Below are 11,831 nucleotides of genomic sequence, written 5' to 3'. Positions count from 1 at the left end.
AAACTAACCTGTCACCTTTTACGTCAATAATCAAGCTAGAATATTTTTACACTCATGAAGAAATATAGTTAACATGACAATCAGTAATATAGTACATGCACTACTTCAAAGCAAATGAAAGTATTCAATATAATGAGAACAAATAATTTGATTTAATTTGATTGATTTATTGGACAAAAAGTAAGCCAATGAATACGACAATGAAGCATATGTTCTTCGTGCTGATATGACTGCTGCAAATCGGTAACTGGCTTCTGATTCTTCTTGTGAACTATCAATTCTCAACCCTCATATATGATTCAACAGTCATCATTTCACTCAGGCAAGATCATGCGTAATCCTCACGCACAATACCCAGTGGATTAGTTTCCTGGTTGGTCAAATAAACACTGAACAAACAAAGAAATTAGTTTGGTCAGTCCAAAGAAATGTCAGCTCGATTGGCATCACCGTGTTCCCTTAAAATACCATCAAATCAAAGAACATTTAAAATTACATGCGACAGAATATGTGCAATTCTGAATATATTAAAATGAAGACTACTTAATTATTTGCATTAAACTAAGATCGGAAAATTAGTTACATAACTAAGGTAGTTCATTTTCAAAGATAGCACTGTTCATGAATCACCTTATAAAATAGGTGATATTGGACGCGGACGAAAATAGCTGACCACTGCCAGTTCTTCCTAATTCTTCGGAAGCATGCGGTAACAAGAAATTTTTAAACGGGCCTGGAATATTTATGAGTTAGTTTTTTTGGAAATTTCCGGGTGTTTTCAGCTTCCCTGGATTCAGTAAATAAAATACTAAATTCCCGAGAAATCTCGGGATCCCGGCGTCATTACCCTATCTGCATCAAACCCTGTAAATGTATGTGAACCTTGAAAAGTCTTGGCAAGACTTCACAGAATCTGCGTAATTTTTTTTATATTTACTCTGTAAGATTGTATGCAAGAATGCTTTTATACAAATTTGATTTTAAGGAGAAAGACAAGAAAGCGTTCTCCAATTTAATAGATGTTATAGATAAAAATACCACCTTTCAAAAGCAATTTAAATTATCCATTTTCGCTTGCCCCCTTTAGAGATATCATAATTTGAAAAGGGCATATATTTTACGGTGAAAATCATGCATAACTTTAGAACCAGACAAAATAAAAACTTTCTGCTTTTAGCAAAAGTTCCCCCCCAATTATGCTCTTGAAGTGCTCAGAACACCACTTTTATGAGAAAAATCACAATAAAAATTGTGCGGAAAAAACTGTTTTTTGAGACACCCTAAGTTATGTTATGGAAATCATTCTAAAATGATAACGGCTTGAGATACAAAGTTGCCATCTTCAACAAAGTTGTTAGAAATTGATTGCTCTAGAAAATTGCAGAAGAAAACGATACTGTGATAGCACAGCCAAATAGAAACCTTGGCTTCATAATAAGAATCGCCAACGAGTTTACTGATCCATATTGTCTACTAGCACTGTATTTTTCACTTGTTCGGTCTGTCCTGGATATGGTCTCTGACAACTGACACTCTCTCTAGCGATTGGCCGGCGATGTTGTAGCTCCAGAGAATTTTCGATTACACCAGTTACAGAAAGCATCTAGATGTCGCTGAAGTTCGATACAGTCCCCTATTGACCGCGAGAATGATGAAAGAGTTTGAGATCATCAGCGTATATAAGTTTGCCCCCTGGCGGTACAACATAGCAAACGTCATTGAAGAATAAAGGAAAAAGCAACGGTCCGAGATAGCTCTCTTGAGGTACCCGATAAGTTGATCAAGCTATATGACACGATACTTCCTAATTTCACAGACAGAAAACGATATGATTTAAGCCACCCTGTAAAATTTGATGAAGCGCCCAGCCGCTCGATTTTGCCATAAGAAGAGAGTGGTCACACCATCAAAATAACTGTTATGATCAGTGTATATAGTGTCTACTTGTGATTCATCTTCGAGGTTTTCAATGCAGTACGATGTGAATTCATCGCTGTTGTGCTATCTTATGACAAACGCCATTTTGGGGTGAACTGAGTTAGATATGCCATGTTACTAAATTTTAAAATCTCTATGAAGTCGCGTGGAATTTTGATATTCTGCTGAGTTACTGAGATATAGCGAAACACGATTATGACAAGCGACAATTTTTCGAGTGATCGAGTTGTGCTATCTTATGACAAAGGAAAAACAGACAACATTCCCAGTTTGTTGGCTTGCTATAAGAAAAAAGTTTATGGCAAGCCAACATATGTCTCTGATGACATAGGTAATTTCTATGCAGATCAATCATAACGATTAGCTAGGTTCTTATCTCGGGAGCAAAACTTTTCCTACCATATTTTTTTCTGGGAATGATTGCCTTATATTTTCAACATTATTGAACAAATTTCCTTTTGAGATTTCCACTAGCTTTGGAAAGTATACCGAAATGTAATGATGGATTAAGCAAGGAGAATATTTGTTTCGTCTAGTCGCCAGTCAACAATAACATTGTTTGATATATATTGTCTCTAAATTGTTGATGGAACCAACTTTTGTTTATTGTTTTCCCCGAATAAAGGAGGAAAATTGGGAAAACCTCATGTTCCAATACCATCATTTTGGAACCTGATATTGCTGCTATCACATGGAAATGTATAATATTGGACATAGCTATCTATAACGCATAATTTTACGAATCAGTTATGATTAATTTTTATATGAAATCTTCTGTGCACATTTGTGACACAGCATACATATTTTATCATCAACACACACTTATGACAGGAAGCGAGCGACTTTGGTTTACATGCTAAGCAAAAACTGTAAATATAGTCTTTGTACAAATCGAGAGATTACTTCAGAAAAGATAGAAGTATCGAATGCCTTCTCCGAAAAGCTTTTGACATTTATAAATTTTAAAATATTCAATCTCAAACTTTAAAAATAGTTTTTCTCGAAAAGTGCAAAATGGCGCTTGTCATAAGATAGCAAAATAGCAACGAATTGGGGTTATGCAGAGCGAGGTTATGCCACGATAATTCGCAACATTTTGTTTATCACCTTTTTTAAAAACGGGAAATATTACTGATTTTTCCAACACAGGGGAAACACTGATTGCGACAGTGTTTGGTTGAAGATTAGACGTAAAGGTGTACACAATGCGCTTGCGCATCTTTTCAGTATAATGGAAGGAATCCCATCTGTAGCGTAATAACAGGGATTGCAAATAGCTCTGGGGTACAAATGTATCCCACAAAACCGTTCTAGGGTTAAAGGGCTTTGATTTGATTTGACTTTTGAAATGTCTCGCAATGATGTTGTCCCATGCTAATTTGATAGATATAATATCAGAAGAGAGAGTTCTAAGAGTTATAAGAAATGTCTCATCACACTGCTAGGTGAATTAAAAGCGTTTTATTTACTATCATACTATGTTGCGTTTCGGCTTCGCCTCATCAGAAACCGACACTAACACATTGTCGGAATAGATTAGCGCCGGCTTGACGCAAATCCCTTAAAACTAAAACACACTATGTGTTTCAATCAAACGACTGATCAAACGTGATGTCCCGTTCGAGCAGAAGTTCTGTTTATGCCGATGAGACACAAGTGAAGCCGAAACTTGTCTTGGCTTAGCAGGCCTATGCGAAAGCACTATGCTATATTTCACCCTAAGGAGGAAAATTTGGTAAAAACCAAAATTTCTCACTAGGGTGAAAATTTGTTGGTAAAAACCAGTCTTTGTACAGGAGGGCACAAATCCTTATTTCATACTATGTTGCGTTTCGGCTTCGCCTCATCAGAAACCGACACTAACACATTGTCGGAATAGATTAGCGCCGGCTTGACGCAAATCCCTTAAAACTAAAACACACTATGTGTTTCAATCAAACGACTGATCAAACGTGATGTCCCGTTCGAGCAGAAGTTCTGTTTATGCCGATGAGACACAAGTGAAGCCGAAACTTGTCTTGGCTTAGCAGGCCTATGCGAAAGCACTATGCTATATTTCACCCTAAGGAGGAAAATTTGGTAAAAACCAAAATTTCTCACTAGGGTGAAAATTTGTTGGTAAAAACCAGTCTTTGTACAGGAGGGCACAAATCCTTATTTCATACTGTTGCGTTTCGGCTTCGCCTCATCAGAAACCGACACTAACACATTGTCGGAATAGATTAGCGCCGGCTTGACGCAAATCCCTTAAAACTAAAACACACTATGTGTTTCAATCAAACGACTGATCAAACGTGATGTCCCGTTCGAGCAGAAGTTCTGTTTATGCCGATGAGACACAAGTGAAGCCGAAACTTGTCTTGGCTTAGCAGGCCTATGCTAGTTTTAAGGGATTTGCGTCAAGCCGGCGCTAATCTATTCCGACAATGTGTTAGTGTCGGTTTCTGATGAGGCGAAGCCGAAACGCAACATAGTATGAAATAAGGATTTGTGCCCTCCTGTACAAAGACTGGTTTTTACCAACAAATTTTCACCCTAGTGAGAAATTTTGGTTTTTACCAAATTTTCCTCCTTAGGGTGAAATCTGAGTGCATATAAGGAGAGTGACGACACTGTCAAAATTGGAACAATTATTACTTGTCAGTGTCATTCCAAACGAGTCAAATTCATGTATTTTGACAGGTCGTTTGTTCGTTTGGAATATCACTGATGGATAATCATGACAGTTGTCTTCACTCTCCTTACATACACTCTGGGTGAAATATAGCATAGTGCTTTCGCATAGGCCTGCTAAGCCAAGACAAGTTTCGGCTTCACTTGTGTCTCATCGGCATAAACAGAACTTCTGCTTGAACGGGACATCACGTTTGATCAGTCGTTTGATTGAAACACATAGTGTGTTTTAGTTTTAAGGGATTTGCGTCAAGCCGGCGCTAATCTATTCCGACAATGTGTTAGTGTCGGTTTCTGATGAGGCGAAGCCGAAACGCAACATAGTATGAAATAAGGATTTGTGCCCTCCTGTACAAAGACTGGTTTTTACCAACAAATTTTCACCCTAGTGAGAAATTTTGGTTTTTACCAAATTTTCCTCCTTAGGGTGAAATATAGCATAGTGTTTTATTTACATCAAATAGCTATCCGTGTGGTATTTGACAGAACGACACACCTCCATCTATTGTTTCATAAAACGGGATATTCCTGCTCATATCATTTCCTTGGCCGACACCCGCATCATCAACACGAGACAAGTAGTGATGCACATGTTACCACGGAGAATTTGTAACGAAATTTGGATCGGATCGATGACATCGTGCTGTCTGACTCAATTCAGTAAATTGATTGATTAGGTGCAGTGCGTCCGGGATTAACGTAAAACAAATTAACACCAAAAATAACTTCACCTAGGGTGTTACTTTCTAACAAACTTGAGTGACAGCAAATATGATCGATTTCCACCAGATCAAATAAAAGCACTTGAAACTGCAGCTGAGGATGATAAAACTGTGTATCGCGGTTCGATGAACGCGATATATGATGCATACTTCAACCCCATGCATGTAGTCAATTATCAATTATTATTATTTCAGAAAGGGGGAGATCGAGAGGCAAACTGTGCATACTTCATAGGCACGCGCCCATAGTGGCCCATTCTTTCGCTATTTCCGGGCACGTGGTTTTATTGAATTGTCGCGAGTCTTCTCGATGTGCGGTCGGCGTTCTTCTCCCTTTCTAATAGATATTGCCTCTTTTGCGTTGTTCTGAAACTTAATAAGCCGCGCCAAACTCACATATTCATTTATTTATTTGGTATAGACGTGTACGTTGTGGATAATAAGCCCCTAGTCATGTAAACAGTACATCCGGTAAACTACAGGCGCATAGCTTCCGACCACGTCGAGCTGGCTCTCGGCGAATTTACGGACGTAATTATTGTGGTCTGAAGAATAGGAAACAAGAATTTAACTCCATACGTTTCCACTAGAAAGAGCACATCAGATAGTATGAAGACGTCTCTATTTTAGTTGGTTTGTTACACGACGAGTTATTTATTTGTATTATCGTAGTTCCCAAAAAAAAAAATTCAAAGTTATAGCAGAACGCAATTTTTGTTTCAAACAGTCTTATAAATCTGGTCGCGTTGGTGGTAAAAAGTGTTAGAATATTACTAATTCTTCATTAATTTTCAAAACAATGCACATAATAATTTGATTGTGGTTAAATCTAATCCGGCTCGTGTGTAATATTGCTGTCGTTAATGAGAATGCAAATCACATTGGTTCGAAAAAGCATTCCATCACATTGCAAACTAGGGCTCTATAACATATATCATTGACAGCCCAAGCAACCAGAAGTTCGGATAATACTTAAAAAGCACACTTTAAAGTTCACATAAAGTTCTACGCGAACTTTCAAGCTGCTTAAGCTTTATTGGGACTTGAAAGCTGCTTAAACCGCTATTATAACATAAAACGTATTGCAAAATTACTTAAAACGAGAAGCTTATGCAGCTCCTTTATACGAACTTTTGGTTGCTTGGGAGATTTTTGTTCCGATTTTCTGATCGGGATTGTGCAACAGTATATTATCTCTAACCGTAACCGCGGACGATGGCCAAAACCTTCACCAAAAATGCATTCCAAACCTCCCACGACGAAAAAGTTTTTTGCATTCCCTCTAAATCGATAGAATTGATGACATTATTTTTGAGAGCTGCATAGCCTAACCGATAAACAGACGCATTGCCAGCTATTAATTTGCAATAAATTTATTCGGTTTCTACGAAAAAAATATCCTCATCCGCGCACCGGGAGCTACCTGAACTTTAAACAATCAAAATACGGTGTAAATGCATCGCAATGGCGTGAGAACAACTCCCGCCCGCAGCTTAGCGGCAAGCAAGGTGTTCAAAAAGCAGGAACTGTGTGCTATAACCAAAGGCGAGGTCGTCGGAAGAATTTCAAGAATGTCTATTATATTTAAATTTTGAAATCATTTCTTTCCCGCACTTTCCCAACCGCTAATGTAATTGCTTAGTGGGTCTTTTGTCTTTTTCGTTCAACTCGGCCACCCTCGTTCACCAGAGATAGTGAAATTGTAACGTTTACCCCTTCACAGATGAACTTCCGGCCGAACGCCATTCTTCAATTTGCTACCTGAGCTGCTGGTCGACTGTTGTTGGCAGGCGCTGACGGTGTGGTTTCTTCTGCTTCACTTCCATCCGGAATCTGATAAAATAACCAAATGAGGGGCGCCGGTGGGTAGCGATCGTAAATAATTCCATTCCCCGTCAACGTCCTATCAAGTTGTAAATCAGCCGCTGTGTCAGTCTGGAATGGGGGTCTGATATTACTGTTACTGTTCGTAATTATATCATTAGCGAGGGATTCGCCATTGAACCAGAACGCGAAAAATTATTTACCAAATTAATATTCGATCTCCAGCGGTAATTAAAACCATTGTCATTAAATCGAAGAAACTTTCGCCGAATTTCTGCAATGGTGTCCTCTTCGCACACCACCAAATTGCACTGCTGAAATGTTACATTATTCACTACCCGAATTTTTCTTTCCTGAGCTGTAATCTTCCCTATCAATAAACTTCGATCATTCCACCAATATTCGCCTGTGGCACTGTTTCGTATTTTCACCGGTGGAAAAACAGGAACCCTAGCGCCATCCTTACTGATTCGATACACCGGTCGCCGTTGTGTATCAAAGTAAACGCTCAAGTCTTTACCGGCCAGAGCGAGAAGCAATTGATGAACCTAGGAATGCAAAAAAAAACTTCAACCAAATCGAATGGCAAATTGCGACGCTCATTAATCATGCTTAATCACTTCGTTTACCTTTTTGAGAGAGCTTGAGTTAGCGTCGAACAGACTCGTAATATCGAATACGTTCCCATGGATTATAACCCACGCACTGTCGATTTGGTTGCGCACCACAACTTCATCGCGAAGGAAGAATTTTTCACCACCACGATCTAGTGACATTTTACTGGCCCATGTGGCATAAGTGCACTGGAAATCATGGCATTCTTAACCGAAAATTGTATCATCCAAGAGATTTAGGGAGGGCCAAAAGAATGTGCGAATCTTGATCAGTATTGCAAAATTTGATTTGAAATACCATTTGTCATCATCAATCCTTAACTTCCAAATTGGCTGGATTTTTGTGCACAATCGATCTTTCGCTTTGGACAAATTGTTGATAACAAAATTGCAAAACAATCTTATTGAAATTACTCAAAAATTACATTGAAAAATGTTTGTATTTCGCTATGATTTTGTCGGCAAAATCAGAACCTCTGCACTATTGGATCATCAATACCGATTTAACCGAATGCATAAATTGAGTGCAATTTTTGGTTTTAGTATCTATCTATTTAGTATCTAGCCAGTCTGCTAGCTACTTATGAAAAGAATTACCTCACTTTAACATTCAGTTTAAGGCCGTGATTCCTTTGTTGTATTAAGAAGTAATGTGTGTCCCTTCGAAACGCTTGCTCTCACAGTGCCGTTTCCGAGATTCAAAAGGACTCGAGAGTGTCCCTGATACTCGGACCTTACACTTTACACGATTCACACGATACATTCATGATCGAACCCGCGCATTAGAGTTCAACTGAGAACGCCTCAAAAAGCGGCGAAAACGAAAAAACAGTTTTTCGCAAACTGTTGGAAATTTTTTCGTGACAATGAATCAATGTATTCGGGACATTAGTAGAGTACTATTGATTGATTTTCGTGAAGAGTTTTACAACTGTGTGGTAGGAAACTGTTTTTTTTCTTTTTCCTAGATGGCCGCTTTTCCAAGCTTTTTCAGTTGAACCTTAATTGCCATAGCTAATCGGTTGTATGATCCGCGGCTTTGTCCGTAGTGTCGTAGAACTCCAGTGAAATCCACTTGATAGTGTGCTGCGAACTTTCTTGCTAATGGTGATAGGCGGCGACAATAAATTTGTGAAATCAGATGAGGCACACTACTCCCTTCATATAATCCTCCAGGCAAGTCTCCTTCTCCTAAATCTTCGAAATCACCCAGTATTCAGTGATAGTAATCTGTCGTCGGCTGCACCCGTCCCCGGGCTAGTTCTTACGCTACTTTCATCGTCTACAGCTTCGCCATTTAGTTATTCATCATACTACTGCATTCACCCATCGATCCCTCGTTGGTGGACTTCGACGGTCCGTTCGTTACTCTAGCCCACCTTAAGAGTAGCTGCATCAAGCTGCTCTTCCGCTGGTAGCACTGTCTACAAATGCTGTGTGTATTCCTATGCAACATGTTCGTTTCGTAACTGCTCGATGTTGAGCCTCGACATCCGTGTTGTACACAAGGATTTAAAAAATCAAAAGGCTGTTGAACGACTTTGTGGGAAGTCACAATTAACCCTCTTAACAGAAGAAATCTGTCTTAAGAATCTTAATTACACCGACAATAGTTTTAAGCGCTAACACCAGGTAGTGATCCGAATCTTTGTTCGCACTGCGATGGTTGTGAAGGTTTGTGATGCCCGAGAAAAATTCCCCGTTGATTAGAATGAGGTCAATTGGACAAACGATCTAATGATCAGGTGATCTCCTAGAAGATACCCGATTGCTCAAGAAGCTGTGAAGTTAACGCATTGTTCGCCGTTATCATTCGTAACGGCGTGCAGACTGTCTGATCCGGCCACCGGTTTGCACATTGCCTCGCGCCCTATCCCCGCTATGGGTAGCTATACTAGACATGCTCCAACTCGTCCACAGGTCTCACACGGCATGGGCAATGCACGTTGATGATGTTGTAGTTAAAAAAACGGCATTCGATCCTCACATCAGTTGTGAGCTTGAAAATTATACTTTGAATAGTTTTGGACTATCCGTTCAGGAAAAGGGATGCGCGGAGCCACGCCAAATGGTACTGCCGCGCATGTCGTGTGGTGGCGTCGGTACCTCTCAAAATTTAGAGCGTGTTGAGCTTGAGCTTGTGCGACCACCCCTGGCTGCTACTCCGTTATCGATCTGGACTAGCTTAAGTTGCACAGAGAATAAGTAAGGATTAGCGGATTAAGGATTAGCGGAATCATCTGGTAATCCTAAAGTGCTTATTGATCAATACCGACGCCGGCCAGGCCCGAACGTAGATCGCGGAAGGAAAGGGAAGGAATGGTTAGTCCGATACTTGCTTTTGCTAGAGGCCGTATATACTACTGCGCACTCCACAAGTATCACAGCAGGAGGATGTTTTTTTTTGTTAGTAAGAGTATAGAAGTTGGATCTACTTCTTCTTTTACCGACGCCACTATCTGGACTAGATATCGATCCACCAAACTCATAGACCGGGGACCAGCGGCTTTACTTCCCTTCCGAAGGAAGACGTGATCCCAGATTTTTTCACCTCAGAAAAATCTCAACGACCTCGGCTGGAATTGAACCCAGGCCAACTAGAATGAGTGGCGGTCACGCTTACCACTCAACAACCGGCGCCGTCAGAAACAAAAGTTAGAGCGTGTTGTCTAAAAACCGCTTTTCAGTTGGTAATCACGATTGCGAACAAAACGCAACACGTATAAAGCTCAGCCTACATTAACCTACATTATGTTATACAGGGTTCAAACTTTGAAAGCTTTTTTCGGGGCTCAGAGGACCGAGTCTTATATACCAATAGACTCAGCTCGATAAATTGCGACAATGTCTGTATGTGTGTATAAGTATATATGTGCACTAATATCATGTAATTATCTCAGCAATTGCAGAACCGATCGTAATGAAAATAGTCTCAAATGGAATGCCTAATGTGATAATTTGACATTATTATTTCTGTTTTTAGATGTTGTTTACTTGGGTGATCTTGTCAATACACGAGATGTTTTAAACAAATAACTAATTTACGCTAATCGCATGCTAGTAGAAAACTAATAAAAATAACTTTCTAACAAGCCACAGATCGTTGAAAATCGTTCACGGACGATTCAATATTTTATGTTTTTATTCCTCACTTGCCATATTTTCAATAATTGAAAATACGACCGTTACATAAAGATTATTACTTTACTGGTATTTTTGGAGCAAAACTAAATTAATTTTTAATATCATAGTAAAATATACAATAATAAATTAAATATGCAAGTTAATTTCAAAGTGAAAATTTGTCCCGAGACGATGTATTTACCCGTTAGATTAAGCATTGCGTTCAGTCGTGAGGTAGATGTTTGGCGATATATAAATACTCAGATCATCAAATAATTCACCTAGTAGGGATAAAATAGATTTATAATATAATAGATTTATAAATAATATAATATAATTTATAATACGCTAGAAAGCGCATTGTATATTAACTTCCAAACTTCATTCTACATACTCATTTTATACCAGTTCATTCATTTCACGGATTTTATTTGTTTATTTTATTCATTTTAAGTATTTGACTAATTTTAAATATTTATTCTATTTTATTCGTTTCATCCTTTGGATTCCTTCTGATCAGTTTATTCATTTTATTCATTCTATTAGTATCAGTCAACTTATTTTATTCACTTTTTTCAAGTTCTGCATTTTATTCATTTTTCCGGTTCACGCATTTTATCCATTAATTAATTTTATTTCTTCATTTCAATAATCGGAATAATTTTTTTTCGCTCGTATCCATTTCATCCAGAATATTAATTAGACACAATTTAATTTTTTCTATTTTTAGAACGTTTGTCATTTTAATCATTTTATTCTGTTAGTTTTTAGCTGCTTGTTCATTTGATCATTTTTTCATTTTGTTTATTATATTCACGATCTTGGAACCCTATATGCACTAAAAAAAGTTGGGCATGAAAGAATTAATTTCATCCATACTATTCATTTTGTTTGTTTTGTTAATTTTATCATTCATTTTTTTGTTTTATTCCTATTA

At 38.3% G+C, this 11,831-nt stretch overlaps 1 protein-coding gene across 1 annotated transcript; it reads right to left on the bottom strand.

Moving 5' to 3' along the window:
• Window positions 1–6,934: 6,934 nt before the first annotated feature.
• On the bottom strand, window positions 6,935–7,937 carry LOC131678610 (cytochrome b5 domain-containing protein 1-like). The gene is made up of 3 exons (XM_058958829.1): window positions 7,787–7,937; window positions 7,361–7,705; window positions 6,935–7,268 (listed from the first exon to the last, which is right to left on the bottom strand). Exons 1-3 carry the CDS (start codon window positions 7,931–7,933, stop codon window positions 7,083–7,085), a joined length of 678 nt encoding a protein of 225 aa, XP_058814812.1. The 5' UTR covers window positions 7,934–7,937; the 3' UTR covers window positions 6,935–7,082.
• Between the last annotated feature and the right edge of the window lie 3,894 nt (window positions 7,938–11,831).

This window comes from Topomyia yanbarensis, chromosome 2 (genome assembly GCF_030247195.1).
Source record: "Topomyia yanbarensis strain Yona2022 chromosome 2, ASM3024719v1, whole genome shotgun sequence".
Classification (NCBI taxonomy): Eukaryota; Metazoa; Arthropoda; class Insecta; order Diptera; family Culicidae; genus Topomyia; species Topomyia yanbarensis.
Note: the sequence above shows the minus strand (reverse complement) of the source record. Positions and strands in the feature narration are given on the sequence as shown.